The sequence below is a fragment of the Scyliorhinus canicula genome, chromosome 2, assembly GCF_902713615.1.
Source record: "Scyliorhinus canicula chromosome 2, sScyCan1.1, whole genome shotgun sequence".
NCBI lineage: Eukaryota > Metazoa > Chordata > Chondrichthyes > Carcharhiniformes > Scyliorhinidae > Scyliorhinus > Scyliorhinus canicula.
In genome coordinates, this window is record NC_052147.1 from 222,840,185 (window position 1) to 222,861,988 (window position 21,804).

A 21,804-nucleotide genomic window follows, 5' to 3' on the forward strand; every position below is an offset into this window, starting at 1 on the left:
GGATCAAAATTCACCATCATCATGGGCAGTGCCAAACACTACATAAACACACCTATTGGAATTCCAGGTTTACAAATTTACAAACTATTTGCAAATAGGTTAAATGATTGGTCTTTTAAATTAGCTGATGTTCACTAAAATGCACAGTGGTATATGACATTTTTGTTAAGTTTCCAATTGTAGGGTATAATTACTCCATGAAACGATAAGATCCGTGATCATCTTTCATCACAATAGAACATCATAAAATGTGCGATTGATGAAACATTCAATTAATGTAATTTATATTATCTTTACAAAAAAATTCATATTGCTCACCTATTTTATCTCTATTTAATTTATGTTACTTTTTCATGGCTTTTATACTTGGCGAGGCATTTTTAATTTTTCTTTCCTTTATTGAAGGCTTTACTGAGGATCACGGTGGCGATTAAAGCAACAAGACCAATTAACAAAATAATTTTCAGAAACTGAAAAAAAGTACGGATAAGTCTATCATTCAAAGAAAACTTCTACATACAAATTATTTGCAGTAAATAAAAGGAAAAGGAGAACTAATATACACATATTCAAAAGTCTGGCAAATACTGGATGTTTCATTTATGTAACCAGCAAATCTAATCAATAGAGTATTCTCAGTAGAGCTGAAAGAGATAGCTCTCCCAGTCTTTTGCAAGATCAATATTTCTTTTGTTTTAAGCTGAAAGTTTAAAGATGTAGCGAATGCTTTCCGAGCTATGACTCACCACTATATTGGGATCACTGAAACTTGATTCCAGATGTACAGTGCTTTACGTTCAGACTGCCATTTTATGTCTGTGGAATTTAAATAACAAACCATACCGAGTGCACTGTTTTACATTTCCTTTTCTGTACTAATTTCCACAGTATAGAATCGTTGCGCGCAACAGACATTGTATACTACTCGTTAATATTAACTCCTTTTCCTTACTGGGAAGCATTCTTCACCAAGAAGTGCTATTTGCTGTAATGGAAATTTTGTTCTCGTGTGATGAAAGGGTTAACAGAAAAGGGGCATTTCACAGCAATGTACATCTCGTGGTCTTCAAGCCTTATGTAAAAGGTATTAGGTCTGGAGTCATACATTACATGATAAAAGCTGCACAATTCAGACTTTTCTCGCCTTATGCTTGTACTGTATTTGACATCAGGAACTGTTCATTTTGCGCATTAACGTAGTAGTATTAAATGTTGCTGAGTCTTAAACCGGAAATAGCCAAAGCCATTACAACACTAATTGGCATTTATGATATATCACTCGTCTGCGCACAGTATCTGCAGACCTGTATGAAATAGCACAATCCAGACAAGTCGGCAACTTTAGTAGTAAGCTGTGGTTTCGAAATAAGAAAAAATTAAATCCCACCTGTTTGTGAGATGGGTTTCTCACAGGATTGTTTGGAAAAATCATTCTTCGAAACGTAACAATTCTCCAAAGTTGTTAGGCAACAAACAGAAGTATTCTTTATGCAAAATGTATCTACAAGACGGAACGTTAAACCATTTGGAGTACAATGCCAATGAACGGACGGAAAATTCCCTCCGATTCCTTTGACCAGCGTGAACCTTCCTGGAGTCACTTCTTGCTTATCAAATCAGGCTGCCAAGTTTTGTGACAATGTAACTTAGTTTCAATCGCAACTATACTTCATTGATCTGGCTTATGGTTCTCAGCAGCAATGGTCCCACCTACTGTGGCCTCGCCGACAATCAAAATAAAGATAGGGGTGTCAGAATACTAAGCAAATCTCCAATAACTTTACTCTGTACAGTTGTTAAATTGAGTTTACTTCTCTTTAGCTAACTACTAGAAAATAAAATTGCGTTTACAATCTCCATTTTTAAAAAATTCCTTCCAATTCTTAGCTTACTAACTAGAAATCAAGCTATCCTCTAAGTAAAATGGTTGGCTCCAGCATAAATGCTTCGCATTCCACATGCTAACCATCAGATCTGCCTGTGCTCCAAAAGGCAGAGTTGGAGCAGCTTATCTGAGCACACGCAAAACCTTTTTAGAAGGAGGATTAAAAAGGAGTGCAATTAAAAGGAATGTAAATGGATCAATTTGTAAAAATTAAATAAACAGAAAACTCATTATTGAACAAGCTAATAAACATATTTACTGGCAGCAACTCTAAACGGAATGATTGAAGTAGTGATTGTATGTGTATAGTTTGGAAAAAAAGTACCCAACCAAAAAAATGAATTTATTGCCATATTCGTGTAATTAAGATGATTTAAAATACTGTAAACCACTCGCCAGTTCAAAGCAAACAGCTCTGCCTCTTTCAAGGTGCACATCACACAAATCTGTTCTGGAGTGAACATGTAAAAACAAGTATCCACATCAGGCGATGACAAAGGAACAAAAGTACTTCTTAAGTTTGCAAATATTATGGCAAAGATTTAACTCTGAAATCATAATCCAAAACTACCACCAGGGTGTAAGGTAAAAATAAGATTTTCAAAGAAAGATCAGTTATTATCAGAAATATAAAACATAGGGCAGCACGGTGGCCTAATGGTTAGCACAACCGTCTCACGGCACTGAGGTCCCAGGTTCGATCCCGGCTCTGGGTCACTGTCCGTGTGGAGTTTGCACATTCTCCCCGTGTCTGCGTGGGTTTCGCCCCCACAACCCAAAAATGTGCAGAGTAGGTGGATTGGCCACACTAAATTGCCCCTTAATTGGAAAAAATAATTGGGTAATCTAAAATTTAAAAAAAAAAGAAATATAAAACATTCTGTGGTCATGTGCAGCTTAGGAACTAAACCAAAATTTCCATTAGGAATATGGAGTCCTCTGCAAATGATATACTATGCAGCATTATGATTCATTGAAAACACTGGATCTTAGTTCCTTTTCCTGTGATTCAGCTCATTCTGTGTAGTACAAAATGATGTAATACTTGCTGCTGAGCAACCAACCTTTTCTTTTTGTGGCCACATTTCAAAAATATGATATTGCCCACCCCTCCATCACTGCCCCTAATAGACTTTGCCCTGCCATCAATTGGTGTGGCCTAATCAGCCCAAAACCTGATATTTCTTTGAACAAAAAAAGTCTCAGCTTTACTAGGTGAATGTATTGTCCTTTGCCCTTAAAACATTAAAACTGAGATTCATAGAATCCCTGCAGTGCATAAGGAGGCCATTCAGCCCATCGAGTCTACACCGGCCCTTGGAAAGAGAAGCCTACTTAAGCCCACACCTCCACCCTATCCCCATAACCCAGTAACCCCACCTTTTGGACACTTAAGGTGCAATTTAGCATGGCCAATCCACCTAACCACATCTTTGGACGGTGGGAGGAAACCGGAGCACTCAAACCCACGCAGACATGGGGAGAAAGATTGGAGCAGTACTTTCATTTCTACTGGATAAAAGCAAAATACTGCGGATGCTTTGACAAAGAGTCATCGGACTCGAAACGTTAGCTCTTTTCTCTCCCTACAGATGCTGCCAGACTTGCTGAGATTTTCCAGCATTTTCCCTTTCCTTTCATTTCTACTTTAATTTCACCCTTAGCATGTAAAGTGGGAGTCTGAAGAGGAGAGGAAACACAATAATCGCCTCACGTTCAAGTTAGTTTTGCTATTTTGACTTTTTACAAAATGCAATATACATGCCGTTGGCAGTGGTTAACATTGCTGCCTCACAGCGGCAGGGCCCCGGGTCTCATTCTGGCCTTGGGTGACTGTCTGTGTGGAGTTTGCATGCTCTCCCTATGTCTGTGTGGATTTCCTCTCACAGTTCAAAGATGTGTTAGGTGGATTGACCATGCTAAATTGTCCCATAGTATCCAGTGGTTAGGTGGGGTTACAAGATAGTGAAAGTAGGGTGCTCTTTCAGTGGCTCGGTGCAGACATGAAGGGCTAAATGGCCTCCTTCTACACTGTCAGGATTCTATGACACTGACTATATTTCAGTACTCTAGATCACAAGCATAAAATCAAATAGCTCAGAAGAATGCCTTTCAGCCCATTATGCCAGCACCAATTATTTGAAAGAGCTAGCCAGTAACCAGTATTCCCTCACTTTTTCATACAGCCCTGTAAATGTATTTTCCTTTTCAAGTACATATCCTGTTTCTGCCCTTTCGAGCAGTGCATTACAGATCTTACCTTAAGCATAAATGATTCTCATCTTTCACTGGTTCATTTGTCAATTATGTTAAATCTGTGTCCTTTGGTTACTAACACTCCTCACAGTTTTTCCCCGTCTACTCCATCAAAACGTTTCAGCATTTTGAATATCTTTATGAAATCTCCACTGATGCAGACATATATATGAGAAACAAACGAAGGATCAAATGGCTGATGGGCCAGTCAATAACAAGGGGGCAGAGTTCAGATAATTGGCAAAAGAACCAGAGGGGACAGGGGAAAAAAATATTTATATGCAACAAATGGTTAGGATTTAGGATGCACTACCCAATAAGGATGCGGGTACCGATTCAATTACAGCCTTTAAAAAGGATGGGACAACTACTTGAACAACATAAAAATGCAGAAATATGAGGAATAGCAGAAAAGTGGAAGAGTCATGCACACACACTGGCTAGAACTGATTCTTTCTGCATTGTACTATGCTATGATTCTTATGATATCATTTTATTAATTAATTAATATTTTCACTTTTTTAAAATTTAAAGTGTATCTTCTTATCATTTACCTGGAACTTCAATACATGATAGTTCCTCCAGTAGAATGATAGCCAAAATGGCCACTGCACACTTTAAGATATCTGTACTAATATGTAGAAAAATGATGTGGGGAAAGAATCCTAAAGTATGTCTGTTAACAGCATCAACTTATATTTACATAGAGAAAGGCATAATTTACAATCTAGTTGTGTGACGCCCCTTGAGAATGAGCGACCATAATATGATAGAATTCTTCATCAAGGTGGAGAGTGAAGTAGTTGATTCAGAGAATGGGGTCCTGAAGCTAAATAAAGGAAACTATGATGGATGATGGAATGGGGAATGTTACTTAAAGGGATGATGGTGGGTAGACAATGGCAAACATTCAAAGAGCATATTGGTGAGCTATAACTGCATTTTTGTCTTGCACAAAAATTAAATGGGAAAGGTGGCCAAACCATGGCTTACAAGGGAAATTAGAAATAGTATTAGATCCAAGGAAGAGACGTATAAATTGGCCAGAAAAAATAGCAAAAGTCAAGGATTAGGAGCAGTTTAGAATTCAGCAAAGCAGGACAAAGGGATTGATTAAGAAGGGGAAAATGGCTGGCAGCACGGTGGCACAGTGGTTAGCACTGCTGCCTCGCTGCATCGAGGTCCCTAGTTCGATCCCGGCTCTGGGTCACTGTCCGTGTCAAGTTTTCACATTCTCCCCGTTTTTCCGTGGGTTTTGTCCCCACAATCCAAAGGTGTGCAGTTTAGGTGGATTGGCCATGCTGAATTGTCCCTTAATTAGAAAAAAAATGAATTGGGTGAAAAATAAGGGGAAAATGGAGAACGAGAGTAGGCTTGTGGGAACATAAAAACTGACTCTAAAAGCTTCTATAGGTATGGAAAGAAAAGGTTTGGTGAAGGCAAATGTAAGTCCCTTACAAGTCAAAAACAGGGGAATTTATCATGAGGAACAAAGAAATCGCTGACCAATAAATACTTACATTGATTCTGTCTTCACAAAGGAGAACACAATTAATCTTCCAGAAATGCTCGAGAACATGGGATTTAGTGAGAGGGAGGAACTGAAGGCAATCTGTATATTTAGGGAAATGGGGTTAAAGAAATTGATGGGATTGAAGGCGATAAATCCCCAGGGCATGAAATCTACATCCCAGAGTACTTAAGGAAGTTGCTCTAGAAATAGTTGACGCAGTGGTGGTCACCTTGCATCATTCTACAGACTCTGAAACAGTTTCTATGGAGAGTTTCTAATGTAACCCCTACTATTTAAAAAGACAGGTAGAGAGAAAAAAGGGAATTATAGATTGGTCAGCCTGACGGCAGTAGCAGGAAAAATGGTAGAGTCCATTATAAAAAATCTAATAGCAGAGCAGTTGGAAAACAATGGCAGGATTGGACAGAGTCAGCATTGACTTACGAAAGGGGATTCATGATTGACAAATCTACTGGAATTCATAGCGTTGATGCGGGGGAGCCAGTGGATGTGGTTTATTTGGACTTTCAGAAGGCTGCCAACAAGGTCCCACATAAGAGATTAGTGTATAAAATTAAAGCACATAGGATTGGGGGTAGTGTACTGAGATGGATAGAAAACTGGTTGGCAGATAGGAAACAAAGAGTAGGAATGAACCGGTCGCTGAAAGTAAGCATGCAGGTGCAACAGACGGTGAAGAAGGCAAATATCATGTTACGTTCATAGTGAGAGGATTTAAGTACAGGAGCAGGAATGTCTTGCTGCAGTTATACAGGGCATTAGTGAGATCCCATCTTGAATATTGTGTGCAGTTTTGGTTATCTTGGGTACAATTTAACGGGAATGAAACAGAGTCCCATGTCAAGCGCGTTTAGGCTGGTGTTTCCCAGTGCTGACAGCGCCGAGAATGACTCCGCTATTAAAGGGGACTCTGCATCAGGACTCTGCGAGGGACGCCCCGCTAAGGCCACACTTAGTCCCATTTCCTTCACTAATGAGTCACCGAGAGGTCATCGAGCCCCCACACCCCACCTCATAAGGGCAGGGCACCCCTGGACCCGATCCCCGGCACACAAAAAATGCCATCTGGGCACCACCAGCCTGGCACCCTGGCAGGGTTCCTGCCAACCTGGCAGTGGCCTCTGGGCACCCTGGCGGTGCAAGGGTGGCACCATTATGGTGCCCAGGCATCAGACAGGCAGTGCCATGGTGCCCGGGTGGCATCAGTGCTGTCATAGTACTACCCTGCCCACAGCCCAACCACCTGGGGTCCCCAATTGCCTGGGAGACCCCCACAAGTGTTCCTACATAGTAGCACAGTGGTTATCACTGTTGCTTCACAGCACCAGGGGCCCGGGTTCGATTCCCAGCTTGGGTCACTGTCTGTGCAGAGTCTACACGTTCTCCCCGTATCTGCGTGGGTTCCCTCCAGGTGCTCCAGTTTCCTCTCATAAGTCCTGAACAACGTGCTTGTTAGGTGAATTAGACATTCTGAATTCTCCCTCCGTGTACCCGAACAGGTGCCAGAATGTGGCAACTAGGAATTTTCACAGTTAACTTCATTGCAGTGTTACCGTAAGCCTACTTGTTGTTGTATTCTCTATTCTGCTTTACCTGGATGGCTCGGATGTGTAGGGTTGAATAAAGAACACAAAGCTTTGTTAACGAACAAAATTATAAAACTAACTAAGATTCGTTCACATTCCTAAAGTAGAAGGTTATTGTATAAAACTATACTACCTCTAACTTACAGAACTCTCAAGTATATAACTGCTCTCTATGCCTGATCCTCTTCCAGTTCTCTCCTAACTCTTAACTCCTGATCATCTTCTAATCCCAGAATCCCCTAGTCACATGATATATATGACTGTTCTGTGGTTCCCTCTCTTGGTAAGAAGCATTCTCATTAACTTGTTGGCTCTTTAAATCCCAGTCAATATACATATCATTACACTTGTGACACTAATAAATAATATTAATACACCTGGTCCACGTTACTGGAGACCAGTACAAAATGGTGCTCGTTCAGGGTCTCCAAGGCAGACAGGTTAAATCCCATGTTTTCGGTTACTCTGGCGAGAGCACATTCAAGTGTCCTGACTGCATACTCGAATATGCAAATCTGGGTCCCGCCTATTGTGAGCGGCATCCAGATGTGATGTCTCGTGAGATCCCGTAAGATCTTGCAAATCGTAACAATTCAGGTAAATCTCGCGAGAGGCCTCTCATGTGATTTACCGGCCACTTTGCATCCTGCGCCTGGCACGGCACAGCCGTTAGATCGCGGCCCTTATCTGAGGAAGGATGTTCTTGCTATTGAGAAAATGAAGCGAAGGCTTACGAGACTGATTCCTGGGATGGCGCAACTGATGTATGAGGAGAGATTGAGTTGGTTAGGATTATATCCGCTGAGGTTTAGGAGAATGAGGGGGGGGGGGGGGGGGGGGGGGGGGGGCATAGAAACCTATAAAATTCCAACAGGGTAGGTGCAGGAAGAATGTTCCCAATGGTTGATGGGTCCAGAACCAGGGATCACAGTCTGAGGATATGGAGTAAACCACTTAAGACTGAGATGAGGGGAAATTTCTTCACTCAGAGAGTGGTGAGCCTGTAGAATACTCTAGCACAGAAAACAGTTGAGGTCAAAACATTATGTGTTTTCAAGAAGGAGTTACATATAGCAGTTTGGGCTAAAGGGATTAAAGGATATTGGGGGAAAGTGGGAACAGGTCACTGCATTGGATAATCAGCCATGATCATAATGAATAGCAGAGCAGGCTTGAAGGGCCGAATAGCCTACTGCTGCTCCTATCTTCTGTGATTCTATGCATAGCACCTTTAATGTGATGAAAAATCCCATGGCCCTTCAGATACAAAAATATTATAAAACATCACACCGAAGGAGATATTAGGTCAGAATACCAAAAGGTTGGTCAAAGACGTAGGGCAGAATCGTCCCAGAAACTGGCAACGTTCGTTATCGGGTGGGAAAGCTGCCTTTGACTCGCCAATGGCAATGATGCCTTTCTGTGCTATATTGGGCTGCATTTGATTGAAAAAATGTTGAGGCACAGGTTTCACATCAGATCACTGGCAGGGCAGCCTCTGATTCGCCCATTCCGCTGTGACCTCAGGCCTTCAGGAATCTAAATACTATATTTAAAGGCTGCCCCTGCTCAGAACTAGCACTCTCTAAGGGATTGAAAGGTGCTGGAAAGTCATGGCTTCCAAATGGAAGAGACATACTGCCCCAAATTCATTATACCTCTCTGGAGCACCTGCTGGACGCAGTGGAGGCCGCGGCAAAGTTGTCTACCCCCACACTGGACGAAGAGCCTCATCCAAGGTGGCAAATCCAACAGGGCAGGTGGTGGTGGACGTGGTGCGTGCCAGTGACCTGGAAAAGAGGACAGCTACCAATTGCAGGAAAAGAACAAATTATTTCCTCTGTTCCACCAAGGTAAGTCACACTTCTCAACACTCTCAACTCATACCCTCACAAACCATCACAAGTCCACAGAGATCTAGGTTAGGTAGATTGCCCATGCTAAAATTGCCCCTTAGTGTCCAAAGCTGTGCAGGTTACCTGGGATTGAGGGGATAGAGTGGGGAATGGACATGGGTAAGGTGCTCTTTCAGAGGGCCGGTGCAGACTTGATGAGTCAAATGGCTTCCTTCTGCACTATAGGGATTCTATAGATCTCACCCACTGCCAGCTCAAGGGACATCCCCACTTCTTCTCTCACACGCACCTTCATCCCCTCTGCAGATGGTGTCTGCATTCCATCCATAGCACCATTCACCCTTTCAACAGCACCACACTGAAAACCAACTGGGAAAGAGCCACTTTGGACACTTGCCACTGATTATTTTAAAATCAGGAACCAATTTTATCAGCGAGCACAAGAGTGACACAAGAACTGGACTTGCTATGGACTGAGCCACGAGCAGCAGAATTTTGGATGACCTCGAGTTTACAGAGGGCAGAATGCGGGAGACCAGCCAGAATTACGTGGAAATAGTCAAATCTAGAGGTAACAAGAACATGGATGAGGGTTTCCGCTGCAGATGAGCTGAGACAGGACAAAGTTCGGCAATGTTTAAAAAAGGGGGGAAGGCGGTCTTAGTGATGGATATGACTTCAAAGAAAGCAATAATAATCTGTATTGTGACCAGTAGGCTTACATTAATACAGTACTGCAATTAAATTACTGTGAAAAGCTCCTAGTCGCCACTCTCCGGCGCCTGTTTGGGTACACAGAGAGAGGATTCAGAATGTCCAAATTACCTAACAGCATGTCTTTCGGGACTTGTGGGAGGAAACCGGAGCACCCGGAGGAAGCCCACACAGACACAGGGAGAACGTGCAGACTCCGCACAAACAGTGACCCAAGCCGGGAATCAAACCTGGGACCCTGGAGCTGTGAAGCAACAGTGCTGCCGTGTCGTCCAAGTATTCAGCCATCACAACTCTGTATTGTAAAACTCTATTTCCACACTGTCGTCTATGTCCTTCTTTACTTTCAAATGTCTCCTCAAAATTGACTGTTTTGACCATAATCTTTCATACAGCTCTTAAGCCCTGCTCAGTTTACATCTCCTCTCCCAACCCCCATCGCCTCCCCCCACCCCACACAGCTCCAACATAAAAAAAGCTTCTTGTGAGGTTTCACATCAAAGGTACCATCAGCTTAATTTTGTTGTCCTATCACAGTGGCAGTAAATCCGCTCAGAAATGCACACTGGCCATGCTGACATTACAAGAATCGGCCCTTCTCCCTATGGTGAGATCTCCCTACTGATATATTTGTGCGATATTTCCTCAGTCGATTGGAAATATTTTTTCATCTATCGAGGGATATCTGGTGGCTGCTTTTATGCCTTCAAGTAAACCTTTAAACAGAAGAATTTAAACAAAAGAGCCTTCGAGGTAAAAACATTTAAAACCAACAATAAAATCTATGAAGGAACTATTATCTGCAACTTTCGTTCGGTGTGCACTGGAGTTGATGTTAATGGAAGCTCAGCAAAACATTGTTGCTATTCTCTATATGTGTGGCACACGCTGTCAGAGCACATAGGGAGTTGACAGAGTGACTCTTAATGTGGTGTCCCTTGAGGAAGTTTATCAAGTGTACTCTGCACTTAACTGTAATGATAAAATATTGCCTGAAACAGCAGCATCTTGAACACAGATGCATGATTATTACTTATAAATCTTTCAGCATGTTGCCACCATGAGGAAAGCTATTTTAACAAAAGTTCAGATTTATACAAGTTGCCTTTAATGTAGTAAAAATCTCCACGGTGTTTCACAGGAATATTATCAAACAAAATGAGACACCAAGCCACTTGAGGAGATATTAGGACAGATCACCAAATGTTTAGTCAAAGAGGTAGGTTCCAAGCATTGCCTCAAAGAGGAGAGAAAGATAGGGAGGGAGTTTCAGAGCTTAGGGCCTTGGCAGTTGAAAGTATGGTCGACAATGGTAGGGGAATTATAATTTTGAAGATGCAAGAGGACAGAATTGGAGCAGCACAGGAATCCCAGGAGTTGCAGTGCTGGAGGAAGTTCAGAGAGGGGGAGGGATAAAACTGTGGAGGAATTTGAGCACAAGGATGGGAATTTAGATATTGAGGCATTGGTGGACTGGGAGCCAATGTTGATCAGTGAGCACATGGATGATGGGTTAATGGGACTTTGTGCAAGTTAGAATACAAGCAGTAGAGCTTTGGATCAGGACGAGAAACAAAGGTCTGAATGAGGATTTCAGCTGCAGGTGAGCTGAGGCAGAATGGAGTCAGGTCACGTTACAAAGGTGGAAGTATGTAAGCAGTCTTGGTGATAGAGCCAATATGTGACTGAGAGCTCACCTCAGGGTTGTAAACAGTCTGGTTCAGACTCATGACAGTTGTCAGGAAGAGAGATGAAGTTGAAAGCTTACTTCCCCTTTCAGCTGCCAAGAAAACCTTCAAACGATTGCCACACATATCTGAAAACTTTGACACACTTGTGTAGCTTATGTTTGAAGAGCAGCTGGAACTGTATAGAACACTGGTTAGGGCACAATCGGTGTACTGCTCGCAGTTCTGGAAGAATGTGATTGTACTGGAGAGGGTGCAGTGGAGATTTACCAGGATACTGCCAGGCCCAAAGGCCCTGAGCTATTAAGAAAGATTGGACAGGCTGGGGCTATTTTCTTTGAGCAGCAAAGTTTGAGAGGGGACCTAATAAATGTGTGTAAGGTTATGAGTGATGTGTTGGGTATCCTGGGTATGTGAGGACTGCGTTTACCATAGCGGTGAGAGAGACAGGCTACCAACACTTGTAGAAGTACAACTCTATTTTATTGAACTATGAGCTGTTAAACATACTTGCACTGTGGGTTGACACTATGTTGAGTTGACTGGAGACCTGAGGCTAACCTGACCAGACTATCCTGCTAGCACATGGTGGATGTTCGTGTTGCTGATCACGGGCTCTGGCTGTCTCAGAGGCTGCATCCCAAGAGAACGGGAAAACTAGTGCCCTCTGGCTTTATAGTGGCCGTGTCCTGTCTGGTGATTGGCTGCTGTGTTCTGTGTGTTGATTGGTCATTCAGTGTGTCAGTCAGTGTCTGTCGAGGCACCATCATATACTTGTGTGTATATTATGACAATGAGAAGCACAGAGGTAGATAGGAAGGAACTTTTTTCATTCGTTGAAGTGTTAGTAACCAGGGGGCATAGAGTTCAGGTAAAGTTTAGGAGAAGGTTTTTCACCCAGAGGGTAGTGGGAGTCTGGAATTCACTGCCTGAACTGGTGGTTGAGTCAGAAACTCTCGTAATATTTAAGAAGTATTAAAATATTCCACTTGTGCTGCAATAACCTCTAAGGCTATGGGTCAAGCACTGGAAAATGGGATAGGTGTAGACAGATTTTTGTTAATCAGCATGGACATGATGGGCTGAATGGCCCCCTTTTGTGCTGCACACGTCTATGAAACTGCAGCTGTTTGGATACAGTATGCATCTTGCCTGCTCTTCTCAAATGTCAGCTTTTCAAAAATATGTTTCTACTTGTAGGAAAAAGGTATAATTTAAGGAAGTAAAGACTAACTGGATGTGGTTTCTCATCCCTAGTCACTTGAAGGAAATGATCTCAAACAGAGTGGCCACATATTCTGTAAGGAAATAAGCTTGGAACATACAGCAAATTCTCAACCTGTGACAGCCTAATACCAATTATTAATGCATATCTTATTCTCATTAATCAAAACCTCATGCACTTCCCTATCCAAACCTTGCATGCACCACAATATCTCAGCGCATCATGTATTTTGTTATTTCTGCTGACACCAATGTAAACATTGTCCCTTTTATGTTTCTAAAGATGGCCCAGAGGCGCCAGCAACATCAGCCACAGGAAAAGGTCATCCCAGCATTTAACAGGAGACAGCCTCATTCACTTTACCTTTTGCAGGTACCAACACAGGCACAATAATACATTAGCAAAATACTGCAGATTCTGGAAATCAGCAGGGCAAGCTGCATTTGTGGAGAAAGAGTTAATGTTTCATGGGGAAACAGACAACATAATGTTCATAGTAACAGCCCTACTTACTTCCAGTCATCAGTTGGCACAGTAGCCATGCCTTTAAGAGTAAGTTACAATGTGTGATATTTCGAAGTGCGTGGTGTAGGCCAGGCACTCTTAGCAGAAACTAAACACACTGTTCAGTCACCTTGCCATCCTGAACAAGGAAGCATTTATTAATTGATCTCATGAACATCAGTGGCCTATAGTGGCATCATATGCAGAACATAACACCCTTAATTCCACTTCCATTATCTTCTCTGCAGGAAGAGTTGATATTTTATGCTGCCTCTTAATAGAAGCCAAGATGACATTGAGAATTCAGTTAAGATGGGGAAAGAAATTATACCCATGTGCTCCACATTGTGACACCTTGCAATTCAAACATTTTGTCACATGATTAAACTTCTCAAACAGTATTTGATTTGGCATCATAAATAACTTCTGACTCGGTTTTTGCAGCATCAGATTGCTTGACTAGTATTTAATTTGGTGTTGATATTTGCAAGATCCTGGAGAATCCAATTGGACTTCAAAATGACAGACGGACCCCGGATCCGGAAGTCTCGCTCCCATTTCTGACAGATCCTATTTTTGCTGAGGAAAGGGGTGTGATTTACATGAGGAAGCTCAAATTCAACGTGACCATTTGAACTCAGTGCTGAGTTCAAACAGACCCTAATGTTGCTGTCAAAAGGGCTTTAACCCACAGTGTTAGAATTGCTCATTTTCATTTTATGTTTTTTAAATTTTTAATTTTATTTATAAATTTAGAGTACCTAATTCATTTTTCCCAATCAAGGGGCAATTTAGCATGGCTAATCCTCCTAGCCTGTACATTTTTGGGTTGTGGGGGCGAAACCCACGCAAACATGGGGAGAATGTGCAAACTCCACATGTACAGTGACCCAGAGTTGGGGTTGAACCTGGGGCCTTAGCGACTGGGGCCTCTGCGCCGTGAGACAGCAGTGCTAACAACTGCACCACCGTGCTGCCCTCTTGCACATTTTTTAAGTAATCGTAAATGCTCGTGAAGTGTGGTACGGTCTGCAAAACTGTCAAGCTGTGAAGTTATTTAAATCCCCAACCCTTTAAAATTTAAAAAAATAAGCTGCTTGTGTCAGTGAGAGTTGAATAAAATCTGTTCTAGCAGTTACTTTAGCTGTTTGTTGACCTGGCTACTTTCCACAACTGATCATTATTTCTACGAAGGATTTGAACTTCACAGTTTAATTGGCAGCCCAAAGAGGTTATTGAAGGACAAACTACCTTTGATGTGGGATTATGACCACAAGTCTGTATGCGTTCATAATGCATTAAATATTTGAGGGGATTTTAATATTTTGAATGAGCTTTCATGAATGGGAGAATGGACATGGTGTCTATTAGGTGAGTTGGAATGAATGGTGTAAGGACAAAAGGTTGGCATGACTTGGACTGATTTAGATTTATTGTCATATGTACCGACGTACAGTGAAAAATATTGTTCTGCATGCAGTCCAGACAGATCGTCCCATCCATGAGAAACATATGACATACGATAAATATATAAAGTAAATGCATAGACATAGACATCGGGTGAAGCACACTGTAGTGCTACACAGTTGGGCGGCACAGTAGCACAGTGGTTAGTACTGTTGCTTCACAGCACGGGGTACCAGGTTCAATTCCTGCTTAGGTTAGTGTCTGTGCAGAGTCTGCACATTCTCCATGTGTCTGCATGGGTTTCCTCTGGGTGCTCCGGTTTCCTCCCACAAGTCCCGAAAGACATGCTGTTAGGCAATTTGGACATTCTAAATTCTCACTCCATGTACCCGAACAGGCGCCAGAATATGACGACTAGGGGGCTTTTCACAGTAACTTCATTGCAGTGTTAATGTCAACCTACTTGTAACATTAAAGATCATTATTATTATTAGAGAAGATGTGTGGTGAGATCAGTTCAGTCCATAAGAGGCTCATTCAGGAGTCTGGTAACAGCGGGGAAGAAGGTGTTTTTGAACCTGTTAGTGTGTGATCTCAAACTATTGTATCTTCTGCCTATTGGAAAAGGTTGCAAGAGAGACTAATCCAGGTGGGAGGGTTCTTTGATTATGCTGCCCGCTTTCCCAAGGCAGCGGGAGGTGCAGGCAGAGTCAATGGATGGGAGCTGTATGGGGGTTATAACCATGTACAAGGATGGGTGCTGTGCATGGGTTAACATGGAGAATATGAGGGGCCATTGGGATAGGAAGACGGTCATGGATTAGTATGAGTTGACATGGATGGGGCCTGGAGAGTGGGGGTTTGTTGAGGGATGAGGGCAAGAGAGTCTAATACAGTAAGTCCTCATTTAACATTACGTTGTTTACCATTATTTCACTTCAATTTCGTTAATAAAGTGGTGTCAGTATATCCATTTAACTGTTGCCTGTCTGCTCACATGACTTTTCCTGCGGTGCTTCCACCCTCGTCTTCAGTCGCTCTTCCTCCTGCTCCTGGTCTTACCTCTCCCCCCTTCCCCCCCCCCCCCCCCCCCACTTGCCTGTCCCAACCATGCTAACAGCCCCCTTTCCAACACCCCACCTTGCCTCAACCAGCCTTCCCTCCCTCCCCAACTTATCGACTCATGGCCTTGCCGACACTGTCCGCCCCCATGCCAACCAGCCCCTCCCTCCATCCTTGCCAATCGCAGTACCTCACCAACGCCCCCACCTCCAACACCCCCACCCCCTTGCTTCCGGGTCTCAGTTTTTGTCTTAGTCCTCGTCAACAGCTCCTGACTCTGCTCCTCAACTTGCACTAAATCCTGGCCTCCATCTAGTGGCAGAGATCTGCCAGTGCAGGTAGCTGTTAACTAAATCTAAAAGTACCATGTACTGAGGTGAGTACAGGTACTGTAATTTTTTTAATAATTTAATTTATATATTGCATTTCTTTTATATTTCATGATGCATTTTACTTTTCAATATATTTCAGCAGGGATCATACAGTGTTGCAACATGTATAGTACAGTATTTCAACTTGTATGTCCGAGAACGGGTGCGTTGCTTTATTGGCCTTCAGACGATGATCAGGCAAAAGATAGAAAGAGATTTCCACGAAAGTCGGTGACACAGCCACTGTTGTTCACCAATTTCACTCGTACTACTATCTCCAGGAACAATTCGCCACCTACTCTAGTGAGAATTTGTAGCTTCATTGCTCCTTTTCTACAGGCCTCCAAGTAAGGACCACAAATGTCATCATTGCCAGGGATGTCTATGACTGTAATTAGAAGGTGTGACTGGCTGTGGCAGGCAGGGAGACAACTGATTCAGTAATTTGCAGAGAATTGAAATTCATGACATTTCTCTTTTACTCCACTACGTGCTGGATATTTACTAAATGAATAATGGAGAGTGACGTTAATGCACCATTCTAATGGTGCACGTTCTCAGCAATTTGTGGTCCATTAGCTTTCATTTTCCAGCTAATTATTTAAAAATGTTTTTTAAAGTCCAACCCAATACCAGCCCATATTCCCAGTATTATTACGGAGTATTTTTAATGATCAAATGAATGTCTGATTTGGATGTGTATTGTCCAATTGATCAGTATATTTTGCCTTATTTTGGCCTTTTAGTATTTTATAAGAATGTATCATGTTTTCCCAGTTTTCAAGAAACCCCAAAACGTTCATTACATCAAGAACTTCTGCTTCCACAAACTACTGAAAATGTAACTACAAACTTTGTTCTTTATTTATTATTTGCTCATGGTGTGCGAGTGCACTGGTAAGGCCACCTTTCCAGGCACTGCCAAGGCACAACCCAAACTACACTTGAGAAGATGCTGAGCCAGCAGGACAAGGGCAGTGGGGACATGGGAACAGCACCACCTGCAAGCTCCCCTCCAAGTCACACACCATCCCGACTTGGAAATATATTATCGTTTCTTCATTGTCACTGAGTCAAAATCCTGTAACTCCCTCTAATAACACTGAGGTTAACCTCCACCACATGGACTGCACTAGTTCAAGAAGGCATCTCACTAACACCTTCTCAATGGGCAATTAGAAATAGGTGATGATCACATACAATTAATGAGTCAAAAAACCAACGAAACAAATGATACCAAAATACTGCAACTGCAAATTGTTCCATCATTTGCTGTAAAGAAGCTTTTAAAAACTGAACGAAACTGGACCTGGCATCGATCTCAGCACCAGATATGACAACAGCAAACTCAGCCCTGTCAACCCTACAAAGTCCTCTTTACTAACATCTTGGGGAGAGCTGTCTCACAGACTAATCAAGCAACAGCCTGACATAGTCATACTCAAGGAACCATACCTTACAGATAAAATCCCAGATGCCACCATCACCAACCACCCTTGGGCATGTCTTGTCCCATCAGCAGGACGGACCCACCAGAGGTGGTGGTACAGTTATATACAGTCACAGAATCTTTCCTGAAGGAGGCCATTTTGTCCATTGAGTCTGCACTGGCTCTCTGGAAGATAATTCTACTTAGTCCCACTCCCCTGATCAATCCCCATAACCTTGCACATTATGTATTTTCAGATAGCAATCCAATTCCCTATTCAATACCTCGATCGAACGTGCCTCCACCACCCTCTCAGAAGTTCGCTCCAGACTCCCACCATCCTTTGGGTGAAAAAAATAAATTTGTCCCATCAATTCTACTCCTTTTGCCAATGACTTTAAATCTGTGCCCTCCAGTTGATGATCTCTTGAGTGGGAACACTATTTTCTTGTCCAGACTCTTCTGGATCTTGAATACCTCTATCAAGTCTCCTCTCATCCTTATTTTCTCCAAGGAAATCAGTCCAAACCTTTGCAATTTATCCTCATAGCTACTGTTCTTTATCCCTGCAATCATTCTTGTGAATCTCCTCTGTACTCTCTCCAATTCTTTCACCTCTTTCCACAACCCATGTCTGCGTGGGTTTCCTCCGGGTGCTCCAGTTTCCTCCCACAGTCCAAAGATGTGCAGGTTAGGTGGATTGGCCATGATAAATTGCCCTCCATGTCCAAAAAGGTTGGGTGGGGTTACTGAGTTACGGGGATAGTTTGGAGGCGTGGGCTTAAGTGGGGTGCTCTTTCCAAGGGCCGGTGCAGACTTGATGGGCTGAATGGCCTCGTTCTTTACTGTAAATTCTATGATTCCATGAACCAGAGCTGGATGCAGCCTAACTAGTGTCTTATACAAGTTCAACATGATCTCTTTATTCTTGTACCCAATGCCCCTATTAATAAAACTTAAGAAATGCTTTATTATCTGATCTTTCAACATGCCCTGCCATCTTCAATGACTTGTGTACACATACACTGAGGTCACTCTGTTCCTGCACCTCCTTTAGAGTTTCTCCCTTTATTTTATACTAATTTCATATTCTTCCTGCCAAAATGAATCACCTCACACTTCTCTGCACTGAACTTCATCTGCCACTTGTCTGCCCAATCCACCAACATATCTATGTCCTTTTGAAGTTCAAGACTATCTTTATCACAGTTGACATTGTCAATCTTTGTATCTTCCGCAAATCATGCCCTGAACAGCACAGTCTAGGTTATTAATATATATCAGGAGGAGCAGGCATCCCAATGCTGGCCCCTGGAGAACTGCACTAAAAAATCTTCCTTCAATCTGGAAAACAATCATTTATCACTGCAGTCTGTTTCCATTCACTCAGCCATTTTCTTATCCAAGTGCCTACTTTCCTTTGCATTCCATGAGCTAGATCTGTTGTGTGGCACTGTATCAAATGCTTTTTGAAAATTAAGATGCATCACATCAACTGAATTGCCCTTATCAAAGTCCTCAATGAATCCATGCTGGCTTTCCTTAATTATCATGCTGTGGAAATGCTGGCAATGGACTGGGGTGGGCACAGTAAGAAGTCTTAACAAATCTGTTGGACTTTAACCTGGTGTTGCAAGACATCTTACTTAATTATCAAGTACTTGTCGAAGTGACTATTGATTTCCCCCCCCCCCCCGATCTATAGTTTCCAGAAGTTTTCCAACCAATGAAGTCAAACTGAATGGTCTGTTGTTGCTGGCTTTATCCCCGCAACCCTTTTTGAACAAAGGTGTAACAGTCACAACTCTCTAATCCTCTGGTACCACCCGTGCCTAAGGAAGACTGGAAATGGTCACAAGTGCCTCTGCAATTTCCACTCTCACTTGTATCCTTGGATACATCTCATCTAAGGTCCTGGTAACTTACCAATTTTAAGCAAAGATAGCCTTTCTGAAACCCCCTCCTTCTCAACTGTAAATTCTTCTAAATTATTCTCGTGTACCAGTTACCTCCTCTCTCACCTTGACCTGGGTAAGTATCTTCTTCCTTTACAAAGATAGATGCAGAGTACTAATTTAATACCTCCGCTGTTTCTCCTGCCTCCACATTCCCTTTTGTAAATCTCTATTAGCTCTACTCTTTCTTTTCCCTTTTATTATTTATATGCTTACTGAACACCTTGGAATTTCCTTTTATGTTAGCTGTCAGCCTGTTTAATGCTTTTGCCTTGCTTTTCTTATTAGTTTTTTTCACTTCCCCTCTGGTCCTTCTATACTCAGGCTGATTCTCTACTGTAATTTCGATCTGACATCTGTCATATGCACACTTCTTCATTTTTACCTTCACTTCGATCTCACTCGTCATCCAGGGCGTACTGGATATATTTGCCCCACCTTTGCCCTTTAAGGGAATATACCTTGACATTGCCTGCAGTACTTTTTCTTTGAAGGCGGCCCATTTTTCAGTCACCATCTTTTCTGCCAACATTTGAGTCCAATTCACTCAACTCAGCTGCATTCTTATCACATCGAAGTTGACTTTCTCCCAATTAATTGTCCTCGCTCAGGATTATTCGGTGTCCTTTTCCATGGCCAACCTAAACCTTGGTATAATGGTCACTGTCTCCTAAATGTTCTCCCACTGATATTTGATTCACTTGGGCCAACTCATTCCCCAGAACCAGGTGCAAAGGTGCCTGCCTCTTTTTGTACTGGAAACATGATGGTGTAGAAAATTATTTTGAACACATTCGAGGATTTCTCACCCCTCTTTTCCCTTTGCGCTATTCCTAACCCAGTCTATATTGGGATAATTGAAGTCTTCTGATATAATTACTCTATAATTCTCGTGCCTCTCTGTAAGTTCTTTGTAAATTTGTTTCCCTACATGACTTCAACTAGATGGTAGTCCACATACAACAATAATCACTATTATTGCACCTTTGTCGTTCCTTAATTCTAGCCAGAGAGATTCCAGAACATCTTCTCTCTCCAGGGCTGGAATGCCATCTTTAATCAATGCTGCCACTTCCCTGACCCCCTTTTTCCTTTTCTGTCTCTCCTACATATTTAACACTCAGTGCTGCCTTTCTTTAACCCAGGTCTCCGTTATAACAGTAATAACATAATTCAATTTGTCAACCTGTGCCTGCAGTTTACCAATTTTATTAACTATACTGGGACCAATGTGGAAGTTGAGAAGGCGGAGCCTTCCTTGGCCAGTATGAGAATTGAACCGGTGCTGCTGGCCTTGCAAGCCAGCTGTGTAGCCAACTGAGCTAAACCTGTTGCCATACGCACACTCATTAACCCTGATCTAGGCTTTTTTACTTTCCCCCTTAATCCAACCCCATCTAACGACTCACTATTGCCTACATTAATTCTATTAAACTTTCCAAGCATTCTATTTACCCTGATACGACTCTCTGAAATATCCTCCTTATCAGTTAAAACTTCTGTACTTCCAATTGCCTGTTATTCTCCTCTACATTCTGAATTTCTCCTCAGGTTCCCATCCACCTGCCAACAGCGCTTGCTAACTTTCAAACAAGGCTATTCATCCCAATCCTGTTAAGGTGTAACCCATCCTTCTTGTATAAGTCCCATCTGCTCCAGAACCGGGTCCCAAAGCCTCAGAAATCTAAAGCCCTGTTTCCTACTCCATTTCTCCAGCCACATGTTGAGTTGCTCAATCTTCCTATTCTTATGCCCATAGCATGTGACACTGGGAGTAATCCTGAGATTACTGGTCTTGAGTTCCTGCTTATTAATTCAGTTCCTAACTCCCTATCATCTGTTTTCAGGACTTCATTCGTTTTCCTATCTATGTTATTGGTGCTAGTGTGGACCACTGCCACTAGCTGTTCACCATCCCTCAAAAGAATAAACTGCAGCTACGCTGTGACACCCTTGACCCTGGCAACATGCCTTCCTGGAGTCATGTCTGATGCCACAGAATCACCTGTCTGCTCCCTTAACCTTAGAATTCCCAACACTACAGCACTTCCACTCTTCCTCCTCCACTCCGGGGCAGCTGAGCCAACCATGGTGCCACAGACCTGGCTCTTGCTACAGTCCTCTAAGGAACCAAATCGCTCACCAAATCGTGTCCAAAATGGTAAAGCGGTTAGAGAGTGAGATGGCCTCAGGGAATACCTGCACTACTTGTCTGTTTCTCTTAGATACTATGGCAGTACCCATTTCCTCTCTGCCTACTTATCTACGGTGTGACCACTATCCATGTAATCCTCAGCCTTGCGAATGCACCATAGTGTCACCAGCCACCACT

The 21,804-nt window shown here is 42.5% G+C and overlaps 1 protein-coding gene across 5 annotated transcripts in view; it reads right to left on the minus strand.

Annotated features, from left to right (window-relative positions):
• LOC119961975 (RNA-binding motif, single-stranded-interacting protein 1-like) overlaps positions 1-21,804 on the minus strand; it is a 320,074-nt gene that overhangs the window by 281,273 nt on the left and 16,997 nt on the right. Inside the window, exon 1 of one of the 5 annotated variants that reach the window (XM_038789651.1) lies at positions 1,388-1,704. The exons of the other annotated variants lie outside the window; for them this stretch is intronic. Within the exon in view, the coding sequence (XP_038645579.1) occupies positions 1,388-1,432 (45 nt within the window). The 5' untranslated portion in view covers positions 1,433-1,704. Of the gene's footprint in view, positions 1-1,387; positions 1,705-21,804 lie in introns of those variants that run through there. 5 annotated transcript variants of the gene reach the window in all.